The sequence below is a fragment of the Mustelus asterias genome, chromosome 2, assembly GCF_964213995.1.
Source record: "Mustelus asterias chromosome 2, sMusAst1.hap1.1, whole genome shotgun sequence".
Classification (NCBI taxonomy): Eukaryota; Metazoa; Chordata; class Chondrichthyes; order Carcharhiniformes; family Triakidae; genus Mustelus; species Mustelus asterias.
In genome coordinates this window covers 56,472,177-56,489,074 of record NC_135802.1, presented here as the reverse complement: position 1 = coordinate 56,489,074, position 16,898 = coordinate 56,472,177, and the positions used below count along the sequence as shown (strand labels likewise).

The 16,898-nt window shown below is 41.7% G+C and overlaps 1 protein-coding gene across 1 annotated transcript in view; it reads left to right on the top strand.

Annotated features, from left to right (window-relative positions):
* Nucleotides 1-16,898, top strand: part of dnah5l (dynein, axonemal, heavy chain 5 like) — a 327,807-nt gene that overhangs the window by 253,371 nt on the left and 57,538 nt on the right. Inside the window, exons 66-68 of the mRNA XM_078200347.1 lie at nucleotides 6,853-7,124; nucleotides 9,010-9,174; nucleotides 10,589-10,856. Coding sequence (XP_078056473.1) covers nucleotides 6,853-7,124; nucleotides 9,010-9,174; nucleotides 10,589-10,856 — 705 coding nt within the window. The remainder of the gene's footprint in view (nucleotides 1-6,852; nucleotides 7,125-9,009; nucleotides 9,175-10,588; nucleotides 10,857-16,898) is intronic.

Below are 16,898 nucleotides of genomic sequence, written 5' to 3'. Positions count from 1 at the left end.
GCCACTTCACTGCCAAGTGGGAAGCGGAAGAAAAATATGATGATGAGGTCATGTTCTTAAATTTGTCAGGACATGGGTATTCCTGGGATTCCTGGATTCCAACCCACGATGCCCCATATCCTCCACATGACCACGTAAATACCTTTATCAGGCTCTTACTCACTCTATCTCACTTGTCTCTCACTTTAATTTACATCCAACCTTTCTGAAAAAAAATACAACATTACATGAGTATGGATTTTGAAATTTGTACTTCAGTTTTTCAAAATTGTTTGTCGAAAACCTACAGAGCAAGAAATGAGAGGAGAAATATCCTGCAATATAGGTGAAGTGAATGTCTTAAAGAATTAGTTGCACTGCTTATGCTTTGATTGCACTACCTAATTCAGCTCACTGCCATCGTGCCAGGCAAAATATTTGATTTGATTTGATTTATTATTGTCACATGTATTAACATACAGTGAAAAGTATTGTTTCTTGTGCGCTATACAGACAAAGCATACAGTTCATAGAGAAGGAAACGAGAGAGCGCAGAATGTAGTGTTACAGTCATAGCTAGGATGTAGAGAAAGATCAACTTAATGCAAGGTATGTCCATTCAAAAGTCTGATGGCAACATGGAAGAAACAGTTCTTGAGTCGGTTGGTACGTGACCTCAGACTTTTGTATCTTTTTTCCGATGGAAGGTGGAAAAGAGAATATCCGGGGTGCGTGGGGTCCTTAATTATACTGGCTGCTTTGCCAAGGCAGCGGGAAGTGTAGACAGAGTCAGTGGATGGGAGGCTGGTTTGCGTGATGGATTGGGCTACATTCACGACCTTTTGTAGTTTCTTGCAGTCCTGGGCAGAACAGGAGCCATAGCAAGCTGTGATACAACCAGAAAGAATGCTTTCTGTGGTGCATCTGTAAAGGTTAGTGAGAGTCGTAGCTGACATGCCAAACTTCTTTAGTCTTCTGAGAAAGTAGAGGCATTGGTGGGCTTTCTTAACACCTAGTGTCGACATGGGGGGACCAGGACAGGTTGTTGGTGATCTGGACTCCTAAAAACTTGAAACTCTCGACTATTTCTACTTTATCCCCGTTGATGTAGACAGGGGTATGTTCTCCACTACGCTTTCTGAAGTTGATGACAATCTCCTTCGTTTTGTTGACATTGAGGAAGAGATTATTGTTGTCACACCAGTTCAACAGATTCTCTATCTCTATCCCGTACTCTGTCTCGTCATTGTTTGAGATCCGACCCACTCCCAGTCCTGGCTTAGGTCTTGAAGTAAAAGTTTAATATTAAAAGACACAAAGCAAATGTTATTGGACACTATTTGCAAGGTTGGGTGAAACTAGAACTAGGGGGCATGGCCTCAAAATAAGGGGGAGCAGATTTAGGACTGAGTTGAGGAGGAACTTCTTCACACAAAGGGTTGTGAATCTGTGGAATTCCCTGCCCAGTGAAGCAGTTGAGGCTACCTCATTGAATGTTTTTAAGGCAAGGATAGATAAATTTTTGAACAGTAAAGGAATTAAGGGTTATGGTGAGCCGGTGGGTAAGTGGAGCTGAGTCCACGAAAAGATCAGCCATGATCTTATTGAATGGCGGAGCAGGCTCGGGGGGCCAGATGGCCTACTCCTGCTCTTAGTTCTTATGTTCTTACATTCTATCCTGACTCGAAGCCCATACCTTCACTGTTACTGGGCCAAAAGCCTGGAACTCCCTCCATAACAGCTCTGTGAGTGCATTTACATCACATGGACTGCAGCTAATAATAAAGACAGCTCACCTGTACCTTCTCAAGGGCAATTAGGATAGTGCAACAAATGCTGGTCTTGCCAGCGATACCATTTTCCCATGAATGATTTTTTAAAAAATCTCATTAATATGTGGTAGGTCTACATAGCTTTGCTCTGATCCATTGGTGTTGGACCACTTAGCTCACATAATAGATGGCTGTGTTTGGTATTTAGCATAGTGTTAGCCCTCAGTCAGCTTCATTAGATTTATAGCTCATGATCTGTTCAATGTATTTTGCTTCTTATTATTCATGCTGAGTAAAATCAAGTGAGAAAAACGTTCTGTACATTTGTGGAAATGTAGAATTAATTGAAATTGTGCATTTATTTGGTAGCAGTGCATTGGTTTATATTTTTGAATAGATACTTCATCCCTGAAAAATTACATGGTTGTTATGCACAAGTTGAATATAAGATGTTTTTAAAAATTGTTTTTGGGATATAGGTGTTGTAGATAGGACTAACATTCATGATCTTCTCCAATTGTCCTTTAGAAGGCAGGAATGGATCACCTTCTTGAACCAATACACTCCATTTGGTAATATTTATGGATTTAGAGATTAGGCATAATGAGGAGTTGTGCAGGCTGTGCAAAAACATAGTTTGCAAATTTGTCAGGAAGAGTCAGTCAATATAATTGGTCTGTGCATTGTAAACCCTGTCTACAGCAGCACAATTCAGTGTTGATCAGTGTTTGACTAAACATAAAACATGTCTTTAGTTCTGTTCTTTGAATATGGAGATTAAATATACCACTTAATGTTTATGGGTTGCTACAGATAATTTTTTAGTATCATATGGATTTCTTGAATTTCTAAGCAGGCAAGTGAGCTCATTATCCAGCTTTGATTGTTGCAGGATATTGCCAATGAACTGAGATGGCCTTGAACTAATTTTTCTATACTGTATCCTATTAATCACTCATTAACAGATCATTGTTAAAACCATAGAATGTGTTATGAGCTTACTTCAAGCAATTTAAATCAAGCTGATGAACCATTTTATTTCTACTGCATTTATGCTTATTGGCGATAATATTTTATGACTGTAATTTACATCGGCTTGTCTTTACATTGCCACAAAGATATTTTCACATCACTGTGAAATGGCAAACATAAGGGTTGCTGCATTACAAATGCTCTTTATGAATTTCTCTATGGATTGAAGCATTAAAGTAATTTTAATACTTGTATTAAGGATGTCTTTATACAATTTGCAAAACATAAGAATACAACAAGCCTATTTGGCCCTTTGAGACTGCACCTCCATTCAAAAATATCATGGCTGATCTACTAACTCCACTCCATCTTTTATTATAATAAAATATACACTGTTTTGTTTTGTGTAGTCTTTATGCCCTTCTCTTTTGTCGGCTCTTCTATGCCGTTTGTTAAAATATTGTACGTTGGTTTTTGATGTCGCTTGTCAAAACCTTCATTGCCATTAATCCAAGTCCTACTCGTCCTACCTTCTTTAACTCTTTTTACTGGTACGTTGAAGACTATGGCGGTGTCGTTTCCTGCTCTCAACTGGAACTGGAAAATTTAATCAACTTTGCTTCCAATTTCCACCTTTCTTTCACATTCACAGGGTACATCTCCAACATTTCCTTCCTCTCCCCTTCCTTAACTGTTCTATCTCTGTAGACCGAGTTGCCAAATGATGATGTGGCTACTTAAGAGGTCCCTTCTCCTCGTCATGCTGATCATCTTCATACTTATCGAAGGACTAAAGTAACAGAGCGTAATGGCAGATCAGTTGTACAAACCTCCAAAGTTCTAATAGTTAATTCTCCATGAATACTGTGACCAAATCCTTTCGAACAATCAGGCAAGAAACAGCTGAGATTTCAGTACTTATTAACATACTTCTCTGCCATGTCTTCACTTTCCTCAATTACTGCCGTGCTCTTGTCAACTTAATTGAGAGTTTCAGGTGGCCTGGGATACCTCATGAACGCACAGTTAAATTGTAAAGGCCGTCTTAATATCAGTGTAATTGACTGATTAACATATCTTGATTGACAAGCCACCACTCCCAAGGGAGTAGCTCACATGTAGACTGGCACAACTATGGAAGTCAGCTGCCTGGTCCTCTATCACTTACCCTGGTCGTAATTCCCCATCTGCTTCCAAATCCACAGGCTACTGCACATTAAAATTCACCCCTTTGGTTCACAGTGATGCCTTTGAGTTGCACCATTACGTTACCACATGGATCATTCAATAGTTGATCATTTTTTGTATAAGATTGCAATATAATTGGGTGTCAACATGACTGATGTGAAGTAAATTACACCAGGAAGATGTGCTCACACTGCTTATAAATATGTCAGGGCCAACAGCTGGCAAGTATCTGAACATCTTCCTTGAAAAGTAAAATGTGCTATGATTTCCAGGTTACATTACACAATATAGTTAAAGGGCCATTTACCACTATGTGGATGAAATGTGTCTTTCAATGGGACAAAATTTACAAGGGTAGATTTGGTAAGGAGTAACAGTACTGACTCTTAAGGGCTGAAATGGTTGCTACGAGAGGACACAGGTTTAAGGTGCTGGGGGGTAGGTACAGGGGGGATGTCAGGGGTAAGTTTTTCACTCAGAGGGTGGTGGGTGAGTGGAATCGGCTGACGTCGGTGGTGGTGGAGGCAAACTCGTTGGGGTCTTTTAAGAGACTTCTGGATGAGTACATGGGATTTAATGGGATTGAGGGCTATAGATAGGCCTAGAGGTGGGGATGTGATCGGCGCAACTTGTGGGCCGAAGGGCCTGTTTGTGCTGTGGCTTTCTATGTTCTATGTTCTATGTTCTATGAAATATTGGGTGAGATTTTGGGTGGGCATTCTGATACTGTCCCGCTGCAAAGCCATTTTACCAGCGCTGAAAAGGGCAGCGCCTCGACCGTTCGTTGACTGGAGGTAGGCAGCTAATTAAGTAAGTTAAAGGTCCAATCAACAGCCATTTACCAGGCTTCTGTCATTGTGTGACCTCCCAGCCATGTTTCAAGGTCACTGGCTGCATGGAGGTGGATTCCTCGCAACTTTCTGTGGAGAGGACCATTGCAAGCGGAGGCTCCATGGCCAAAGGAGGCAGCCCTTTGAGGCAAAAGGTATCCCCATGGCTCCATGGCTGAAGAGCTTACCATACCAACCACAAGGTCATTCCTGCTTTACCCTGGCAGAGAAAAACATTGTATCTCCTTTCCGAGTCATCTCAAAATAACGGCATACTTTCATTTGCATTGCAGCCTCAGCAGTGGCTATTGTAAGGTGCAGCATTATGAGTCATAAAACCCTCCTAATAAAACTCTGAGGTTTGAATTTTTAATTCCAAGCACTAAGGCCCTCAGTTGTGCTTGATCTACAAGGTGCAAGTAACTATTATTTCTGAATCAAGTAGAATTTATTAAGGGACATTTTACATATACTTAACAAGAAGCCATGAAGACAATATTGAAGTTTCTCATCTCTCAAGATCGCAGGCGCTCTTTGTGTTGTCAACAGAGGAGATGTCCCCCTTCTTTGCATTTGGGCGGATTGTCCAGCCTCGGTAGATGGCCGGTAGAAATCCCAATGCCCTGCAGAATGAGGCATCAGCCAAAAATCGGGATTCCCATTGGGTGTCAAGGCAATCGGGATTCACCCAACCTGCCCCACCAGCCCCGATTGGGTTCCTGCCCATAGTTGGTGGCAACCTGCTTAATATGCAAACCTGCCAATTGTAATACATTTAGCGGGTTTGAAAGACAGAACCATAGAAAATAGATGCAGGAGTAGGCCACTCAGCCCTTCGAACCTGCTCCGCCATTCATTTTGATCATGGCTGATCATCAAATTGAATACCTGAATTAGGGTTACAGAACAAAATCCATAGATTCTAAAAAGTAGTAGAATTATCAAAATCTTACACTACCTTGAGGGGCAACTGAAAATGACTCCATCCCTCTTCCAATGCCCTCCCCCTCAGCGGCAACCCCCTCTGCGGTGTCCCATGACCCTCGTCCTGCCCACATTCACCTTTGTATGGGGACCAATGGCTGATCCCTCCTGCAGGCTTGAGTGTAGTACCAGCACTTCTGGTGGCATTGCTGCTATTAGATAACTTCTGGCCTATAATGGGCTTGCAGCTCTCGAGGGTGGAATTTCCACCTATTGAGGGATTAATTGCCTGGAAGCCTGACCTGTCCGGGTAAGCACTTGATTGCCTGGTAATTGCATTGAGCTTTCCGAAAAGAAGTGACGTGGGTCTCCCACCCATTTGCCAACCTGTAACGTTCATTAAATTCTACCCAATGGTTGGGATTTTCTGGCCCCTCCCACTGGCAGGGTCTTCTGGTCGCACTGAAGTCAGCGGAAATTTGAATGGCTTACCACATCCAGTGTGGAGAAACCCATCGTGGTGGGACTGTAAAATCCCAGTCCATGTCTCAGACTCCAAAAAAACAAATATTTACAATTTTAAATCAGGAAAGCTATAAGTAGCTAGTAGATTCCAATCAGATAATTCTAATCAGTTCTGCTTTTTTAGTGTAAAAGCAAAATACAGCGGATGTTGGAATCTAAAACAAGAACAGAAAATGCTGGAAAATCTCAGCAGGCCTGACAGCATCTGTGGAGAGAGAATGGTGCCAACATTTCAAATCTGGAGAGTCATCGAGATTCGAAATGTTGGCTCTTTTCTCTCTCCACAGATGCTGTCAGACCTGCTGAGATTTTCCAACATTTTCTGTTTTTGCTTTTTTAGTGCTTTGGCTTTTCCCAGTGTCATGATTCTTCCAAAAATTGAGAATTTATTTTGGGAATACAGCAAGTAGAGGCAAGTCAGCAAAACAGAGCACATTTTTCATGTTTCTACATGACTCCTTACAATCTGAAAGTTGGTCACACGGAATTAACTAAGACTCAGGTGCAAGGAGGTGCTACATTGTGACGGGGAAGATGATTAAACTGTTGCATAAATCAATTTTATTGCATTCAGTTTCAAAATTGAGAGTAATGAAGATTTGTGCTAGTTGCTTTTACTCAGTTTGTTGGTGATAATCAAATATGCATATTTATTTGTGCAGGTGGCGCCTCCTTAGACCTGAATTCTGTCGAACCCAAGACAAAGAAATGGATTGTTGATCTGACCTGGCTAAATCTGGTGCAGCTCTCTCATTCACACCCATTCACTCAGCTGCTCGTGCAAGTAGCAAAAAATGATAAAGCTTGGAAGCAGTGGTTTGACACGGAAGCTCCAGAAGAGGCTCCTCTCCCTGATGGCTATGATAATACATTGGACACGTTCCGTAAATTACTACTGATTCGGAGTTGGTGCCCAGATCGTACTATTGCTCAGGTAAATTTTTCCATCAGGTTGGAGTGAGGACAAAAATCCTGATGTCAATCCTCAATTGCTTTTTATTAGTTTTAATTGGAGTTCCACTCTCTTCTGAGCACTATTTGAAATAATTTTCCAGATCTGCTTTTGTACTCGATCTCTTTTGATCTTATGTAGCTCTATAAGATAACCGATCCGACACCTCTTTTCAAGGTTACAAAGTAACTGGCACTTCTCTGATCTGCCTTGAGTGTTTGAATGTCTTCCATATAAGCAGAACTGGATGTTGTATTCAAGATGTCAACTGTCCAGAATTTTAGACAGTTTGACTATTACTTCCTCTGCCATTTTGTCAATATATTTCAAAAGTCGATTTGCTTTGTTGATTGATGCTGTGCAGTGGTGTCAAATCTTACATCTTTTTCACCTTCACCCTTAGCTACTTCAACACCATTTATGAAGTACCCCTTTTCCTCCACTCTAATATTTTCCAATTGTCCATATTAAATTCCGTTTTCAATTTTTCTCTGCGTACACATTTTCTCCAAATCATTTTGCATTTTCTGTTACGCTCTCTAAGGATAAACTCTGCCCTCCCATTAATTTTGGCCCAAGCTTTATGATGCGAATTATGATGAGACTAACGGTTCTCACCATTATTAGGAAGTCAGCAACCTCTAAAGTACACGTATGGGCAATACAATGCAGAAATCCAGAAGCTGTAGTCCAAGTTACCCTGTTGCTCCATAGGCTACACAATAAGAGTACCTCCACAACATTCTTGAAATTAATACAAAGGGCACAGATTAGTGTCGCTTACCCATTAATTACCCATTAAACATCCAGAGAAAGTTAATTCTGGCACATTCAGGCGTAAGTGAATTTTTAACACCGTGATCACTCATAATTACTGCCAAATAACCTCTGGCCCTGAAAATGTGCATATTATTTCATGGTGTGCAGCTCCAACTCGTATGTAGAGAACCCCACACTTAGCCAACTGTAACTGTAATACGTCTGCCATCATTAGTTATTGCCCAGTCATCGAATAGAATGCTCTTATAGAGTGAGTGCACATGTAGATTATCATCCCATGATCTTGGTGATGGGCGTGTTGATTCCATTTTATTTAGGCAATAATAGTTATGAGTTGCATAGCTTTTTAAAGATCAGCTGTAGAGCATCGATATGTTTCTAAAATTTGCACCCGCACTCTAAAACACCAGTGGGCATCACAGTGAATGTGTTTCTATGGATACAGCAGCCACACAATGCTGATAAGAATGAACTGAAATGAATGGAACTTGATTTAATTTGTAACTGGCTATTAGTGAAGTAATTCTGCTCAGCTTGTTACCTTGCATGTCTATCCTGATATAATCTGCTTCATGTACTTTGGATCATATGTGCAATGCAAATTGCGCAAAAAATACCATGGTGGTATTTCAGACTTCAAATTATGATCAGATATCAAATATTATTCATTCAATTACTATACATGTTAGGTCAGTCATTTGATTGACAGGTTCAGGTAGTAATTTTTCTCCAGTGGCTTGGTTTACTTATGCAATGAGGCACAAGTAGCTTCTCACTTATCGAACATAGAAACTACTTCCTGAGGAATTGGACCTGAAAATCTGTGAAAAATTGATCTATGAAGTGGATTATTTAGGTCAATTTCCTTCATTAAATATTTATTTCCGCACATCTAACTTTCTGCATTGTTGATTTTTGGATATTCTGAATTATTTATGTGTTTCTTTTCGGCAATTGTTTTTCCGATGTTTTTAAATTCTGTTGACCTTTATCTGCAGATTTATCTTAATGCCTAACAAAGTTTCTGATTTTATTCTGTTGTATGTTTGATAGCACCCACATTTCTCAGTGCTCTTGCTTTTCTTAGGCTCGTCACTACATTGCTGAGTCACTTGGACAAAAATATGCCGAAGGAGTTATTCTAGATATGGAAGATATGTGGGCAGAGAGCGATAGCCGAACACCTTTGGTGTGCTTCCTTTCCATGGGCTCTGATCCTACAGAAAGCATTGAACGCTTGGCCAAGAGTAAGGTACATTACAAAAGTTAAAGGGATGAAATGCAACTATTTTTTGTTAATGCATTATTGTCATTATGCTTGCTTTCTTTATTTTACATCCATATCGGAGAATTATATGAGATATCCCCAGGCAAGTATGGTATTTTGGAGAACAAACACGGGAAATCCAAGTAATATCATTAACTGGGATGTTTGTGACAGAAAGATATGACAGATATATGTGACAGGAATGTAACAGCAAAGCGTCACTGGAAACAATTGACTGTAACATCACTGGTTGGAAAATCATGGATAATATATGTCTCAACTTCCAAATTGCATATCAGCAGGCATTGAAAATGCATACATGCAACATTACCTATAGTGTACAAACATACAAGACTTTTAAATATATTAATAAGGTACTCATTTTTTGTCTAAATTGTTGGTAATTTATTTTGGTTTGTTCATCTGGGGAAGGTTTGGAAAATTGGAAAATTGGAATATTTGAGTACCAAACATCTGTATCAAGCATTCCCAATGTGGGACAACATGTGTTAGCCAATGCAATTCTATCTCTTTGATAAAATATCATTTATCTATTAATGCAATAGTGTGAATATTTCCATTTCATATAGCAAAGACATCAGTGGGATTATCCTACCCCCTCCCCCACCCCCGTGGTGTGCGGTGTGTTTTCTGGCAGAGGAGGTGGCTCAACATTGGCCACTGGCACAATCTTCTGGTCTCGTCAGAGTTCATAGTGTTTGACATGGCGTGCCCACCCTGTCACTGGTAAATCAGCCATGGGGAGCACCTTTGGTAGGCAGGGCTAAAAAATCGTGCCCACTATTTTTGTGAATTTGACAATTTAGTGGCAAGTTGTATAATACTGTGGGTAGTTTTGTATTCCACGCCAGCACTCTCTTGGGTCAGGTGTTTGGAGCATCTATTCATCAATATGACTGCTGCTAATGGCAATCATTATCAACTGATCCTTAAAGGTGTGATGTGACAAAACACAAATTTTTTAAAATTAAAACAAATGTACCACTCTAATGCTAAATATTGAGGTTTTCTTGCTTTATTGATAATTATGCAACTAATTAATCTCTTTTAATGGGAAGATGCAAATTAATTAATCATCTTCAAATTATTTGACAATTTAATCTGCTAAATAAATTATAAAAAACAAAAAGGTCCACTGCTTTGGCCAAAGATAACATTTTATTTAAATACAGACAAGTAGAATGTATTATCTCACAAGTTAAAATCATAAACAATGGACATATCATGTATTTTCATTTATGCTAAACTTTTGATATTGTATAAATGATGTGACAGTTAAGTGTTGTTTCAAAATACATAGATGCAAATTGAATATTACATGAGCCAATCTTATATTGTTGCAAGTGCGGATAGATTTGTACCTCCGATGTTCCCTCAGAATATTCCATGCCGTGCCATATCTATGGGCCAGGGTCAGGAGATCCATGCAAGACGTTTGCTGACTCAAAGCATGCAAGATGGTGGCTGGCTTCTTTTACAGAACTGTCACCTGGGATTGACTTTCATGGATGAACTTTTAGACACTGTCACCACAGCAGAATCTATGCATGATGGATGTCGAACCTGGATCACAACAGAGGTCCATCCAAAGTTTCCCATCAACTTATTGCAGTCATCTATTAAATTTACCAATGAGCCCCCTCAAGGTAGGACAGAATTTTGGAAAATTCCTCGGAATTGCTCTCAATTTCTCACCATAACTTCACCTGAAATGTGAAGGAAGGACAGAGCAAGAGCAGGCAGAGGGCGCAGAGTAAGAGCAGGCAGAGGGAGGCCCTGGGGCTCGGCGGGATAGGCCTGGAGTGTGTTTGCTTCAATGCAAGAGATATAACTGGTAAGAAAGAGAGCCTGGATTACTGCCTGGAATTATGGTGTTTTTGCAATTACGGAGACATGGTTAAAGGACGCACAGGGCTGGCAGCTTCACATTCTCAGATATTGTTATTTTAGATGGGACAGAAGGGGAAACAAAAGAGGAGGAGTTGCATTGCCGATTAGGGAGCACATCACAGCTGTGTTGAGGGAGGACACATTGGAGGGATCTTGTGGTGGGGCATTATGGGTGGAGCTCAGGAATAAGAAGGGTGAAGTCACAATGTTGGGAGTGTGCTATAGACCTCTCGCAGGAGACAGAGGAGCAGTTGTGTAGTCAGATACTGAAAAAGTGTGAAAAAAGCAGGGTAGTTGTGATAGGTGACTTCCCCCATATTGACTGGAAATCCCTTACAACCAGGGGCTCGGATGGAGAGCAATTTGTTAAATGTGTCCAAGAGGGCTTTTTGATACAGTATGTTGACAATCCAACCAGGGAGGATGCCATACTAGACTTGATATTGGGGAATGAGCCGGGTCAGGTGATCGATGTTTCAGTGGGGGAGCATTTTGGGCTTAGCGACTATAATTCCATATGATTTTGGGTGTCATGGATAAGGACAAGAGTGGCCCTTGAGTGAGGGTGCTTAATTGGGCAAGGGCCAATTACATCCAAATTAGGCAGGAACTGGGGAATGTGGATTGGGAGCGGCTATTTGAGGACAAATTCACGTGTGGCATGCACGAGGCCTTTAAAGGCCAGTTGACTGAAGTGCAGGATAGGCATGTCCCCGCAAAAATGAAGGATAGAAACAGCAGGATTCAGGAGTCATGGATGACAAGGGAAATTGTAAGCTTGCTCAAAAGGAAAAAGGAAGCATACAGTAGGGATACTATGCGAAGCATCTAAAAACTGACAAAGCTCCTGAGGAATATAGTGAAAGTAGGAAATAGCTTAATCATGGAATTAGGAGGGCTTAAAAGGGCCATGAAATGTCTTTAGGAAACAGGGTGAAGGAGAATCCCAAGGTTCCTCATAGCCAACACCCTTGAGACCAGGCAACATCCTGGTGAACCTTAGGAGCAAGTGGGTAGCAAGAGAAAAAGTAGGCCCACTCAAGGACAACGGAGCGAAGTCATGCGTGGAGCCACAAGAAGTGGGTGAGATCCTTAATGAGTACTTTGTATCGGTGTTCACCAAGGAGAAGGACATGACGAATGCTGAGGTCAGGGATGGGTGTGTGAACGCTCTAGAGAATGTCAATATATCGAAGGAGGAAATGTTGAGTATCCTAAATTCCATTAAGGTAGCCAAGTCCCCAGGGCCGAAGGGATCTATCCCAGATTACTGTGGGAGGCAAGAGAAGAAAATAGATATCTTCACATCCTCTTTGACCACAGACGAGCTTCCAGAGGACTGAAGAATAGCAAATGTTGTTCCCTTGTTCAAGAAAGGAAGCAGGGATAATCCAGGAAATTAAAAGCAGGTGAGCCTTACGTCAGTGGTAGGGAAGCTTTTGGAGAAGACACTGAGGGACAGGAAATATGAACATTTGGAAGAAAACAGATTAGTTAGTGATAGGCAGCATGGTTTTGTACAGGGAAGGTCTTTGAAGAGGTGACAAAGATAATTGATGAGGGAAGGGCTGGGAATGTAGTTTATATGGACTTTAGTAAGGCGTTTGACAAAGTCCCACATGGCAGACTGGTACAAAAACTAAAATCACATGAGATTCGGGATGGGCTGGCTAGATGGGTACAGAACTGGCTTGGTTATAGAATAAGAAATTTAACAACACCAGATTAAAGTCCAACAGGTTTATTTGGTAGCAAAAGCCACACAAGCTTTCGGAGCTCCAAGCCCCTTCTCCAAGCCCCTTCAAGCCCCTTGGAGCTCCGAAAGCTTGTGTGGCTTTTGCTACCAAATAAACCTGTTGGACTTTAACCTGGTGTTGTTAAACTTCTTACTGTGTTTACCCCAGTCCAACGCTGGCATCTCCACATCTTGGTTATAGAAGACAGAGAGTAGCGGTGGAAGGGTGTTTTTCAGAATGGAGATCTGTAGCTAATGGTGTTCCGCAGGGATCAGTGCTGGGACCTCTATTGTTTGTCGTATATATAAATAATCTGGAGGAAAATGTGGGTGGTCTGATTAGTAAGTTTGCGGCTGACACGAAGATTTGTGGAGTTGCTGATAGTGTCGGGGATTGTCAGAGGATACAACAGGATATAGATAGATTGGAGACTTGGGCACAGAAATGGCAGATGGAGTTTAATCTGGACAAATGCGAGGTGATGCATTTTGAAGGATCAAATTTAGGTGTAAATTATCCTGTTAATGGCAAAACCCTTAGGAAGATTAACATACAGAGCGATCTGGATGTGCAGGACCACAGTTCTCTAAAAATGGAAACACAGGTTGCCAAGGTGATTAAGAAGGCATATGGCATGCTTGCCTTCATTGGCCAGGGAATTGAGTACAAGAGTTGGGAAATAATGTTGCAGCTCTTTAAAACCTTCGTTCGGCTGCATTTGGAGTATTGCGTGCGATTCTGATCAACAAACTACCAGAAGGAGTGCAAAGAAGGTTCACCAGGATGTTGCCTGGTCTCAAGGATGTTGCTATGAGGCGAGGTTGAATCAACTAGGATCATTTGTACTGGAAACATGGAGGCTGAGGGAAGACCTGATATAGGTCAACAAACTTATGAGAGGCATGGACAGGGTGGATAAAATCACAGAATCCCTATGGTGCAGAAGGAGGCTATTCAGCCCATCGATTCTGCACCAACTCTCTGACAGAGTATCTTACCCAGGCCCTCTCACCAACCCTATCCCCATATCCCCACACATTTACCATGGCTAATCCATCAAACCTACACATCTTTGGACACTAAGGGACAATTTAGCATGGCCAATCCACCTAACCTGCACATCTTTGGATTGTGGGTGGAAAGAGGTTTTTTCCAAGGGTGAAAATGTCAATTACAACGGGGCACAGGTTCAAGGTGAGAGAAGGAGATGTGCGGGGGAAGTTTTTCACGCAGAAAGCGGTGGGTGCCTGGAACGTGCTGCCAAAGGAGGTGGTGGAGGCAGGAACATTAGCAACATGTAAGAGGCATCTGGATTGGTACATGAATAGGGAGGGAATAGCAGGATATGAACTGGGTAAGGGCAGAAGGTTTTTTTTTTAGTTTCGTTTGGGCATCATGATAGGCACAGACTTCAGAGCGCTGAAGGGCCTGATCTTGTGTTGTAATTTTCTTTGTTCTTTGTTCTTTGGAAACCTTTTATGCAGCTAAACTAGATTTCCACCACAGTGAATGTATTATTATAGAGCAGAAGCAACTTCCAAAGCATGCGCAGCCTCTGGGTGCACATTACTTATAAAAAACTGAACTGTGTATTTTTCCAAGAGTCAATGGTAGCAGTAATGGATTGTTAACAGCAGTGGAATTGATCAAAACTGGGAATATCTGTACTGGAATTGACTGAAGTTGTTTCTGCTTTACTTAATGCTCGTAGAATAGACTTTGACCACCTGTTATTGGCATAATAGAAAGATCACTGTGCCTTTATGTCCCTTTGTGATGGAGTACATTTTTGTCTATAGTAAAGTAAAGCACAAAGGATTCCCAGTAACTCTGCTGGCCAATTCACTAAGTAGCTGATCCATGTAATCAGGAAGTTCTGGTGCTCTGTGCTGAATTATGGCGAGGTGAGAGTGACTGCCCTTGACATCAATGCAACATTTGACCAAGTGTGGCATCAAAGAGCCCTAACTAGGGCTCAAATACAAGAGCAGGGATGTACTTCTGAGGCTGTATAAGGTTCTGGTCAGACCCTGTTTGGAGTATTGTGGGCAGATTTGGGCCCCGTATCTAATGAAGGATGTGCTGGCCTTGGAAAGGGCCCAGGGAAGATTTACAAGAATGATCCCTGGAATGAAGAGCTTGTCGTATGAGGAACGGTTGAGGACTCTGGGTCTGTACTCGTTGGAGTTTAGAAGGATGAGGGGGGATCCTATTGAAACTTACAAGATACTGCGAGGCCTGGATAGAGTGGACATGGAGAGGATGTTTTCATTCGTTGGAAAAACTAGAACCAAAGGGCACAACCTCAGACTAAAGGGACGGTCCTTTAAAACAGAGATGAGGAAGAATTTCTTCAGCCAGAGGGTGGTGAATCTGTGGAACTCTTTGCCACAGAGGACTGTGGAGGCCAGGTCATTGAGTGTCTTTAAGACAAAGATAGATACATTCTTGATTAATAAGGGGATCAGGGGTTATGTGGAAAAGGCAGGAGAATGGGAATGAGAAAAATATCAGCCATGATTGAAAGGTGGAGCAGACTCAATGGTCCGCGTGGCCTAATTCTGCTCCTATGTCTTATGGTCTAACAAAACTGGAGTCAGTGCGAATCGGACATAGACTTTCCACTGGTTGGAGTCAAACCGAGCATAAAGGAAGATGGTTGTGGTTGTTGGGGATCAATCATCTCAGTCCGAGGATATCACAGCAATAGTTCCCCAGAGTAATGTCCTAGGCCTAAGCATCTCAATAGCTTCTTCATCAATGACCTTCCCTCCATCATAAGAACAGAAGGAGGGAGGTTTGCTGATGATTGCACAATGTTCATCATCATTCACGATTCCTCAGATACTGGAGCAGTCAGTGTTCAGTTGAACCAAGACTTAGGCAACATTTGGGTTTGGGCTGATAAGTGGCAAGTAACTTCATGCTACATGGGCAATGACCATCACCAATAAGAGAGAATATAACCATCTCCTCTTGACATTCAATGTCATTATCATTGTTAAATCCCAACTATTAACACCCTAGAGATCATCACTGACCAGAAATTGAACTGGACAAACCATATAAATACTGTGGTAACAAGAGTAGGACAGAGACTGAGAATTCTACAGTGAGTAACTCACCTCCTGTCTCCCCAAAGCCTGTCCACCATCTACAAGGCACAAGTCAAGAGTATGATGGAATACTCTTCACTTGCCTGGATGAGTGCAGCTCCAACAACAGTTAAGAAGCTCAGTGCCATCCAGGACAATGCAGCCTATTTGATTGGCACCCCATCCAACACCTTCAGCATTCATTCCCTTCTTCATCAGTGCACAGTGGCAGCATTATGTACCACCTACAAGATGCACCTCGGCAGCTTACCATGTCTTCTTTGACAGCATCTTCCCAAAATGCGACCTCTCCCACCTCAAAGGGCGAAGGCAGCAGATGCATGTGAACAGCACCACCTGCAAATTCTGCTCCAATTCACCTACCATCCTGACTTAGAACTATATCACTGTTCCTTCACTGTCATGAGGTAAAAATCCTGGAACTCCCTTTCTAACAGCACTGTGGGCGTACCTACACTGCATGTACTGCACCGGTTCAAGGAGGCAGTTCACTATCATCATCTCAAGGGCAGTTAGGGTTTGGAAATAAGTGTTTGCCTAGCTAGTGATGCCCACATCCTGTGAAAGAATAAATAAAATTTAAAAATCCTATGCTCTGTTGATAGTGCTTGTAATAAGCCCTCAGAGGCAGAAGTCCCTTCACCAAAATCCCTTTATTTACAAGTCTGACAGCAGCATACAGAGTGTTTTCACTTAGCAGTCTACACTAGGAGTCCCAGAGGAACTGACACGCCTGGTTAAGTACAAAGCAACAGGCTCCCCGATTGGCCCATCAATTTGGCCCTTAATCAGGGACATCTTTTGAGGACTTCTTTTGAGGGGCCCTTAATCAGGGAGGTCATATTCTAATAGGCCCACGTCAATTGCCTGATTAAAGTCATCACAGTGCTACAATTAATCCCAGTGACACAAAATTTGCAGGATTATTGTTTTTGAAGTCCTGTTT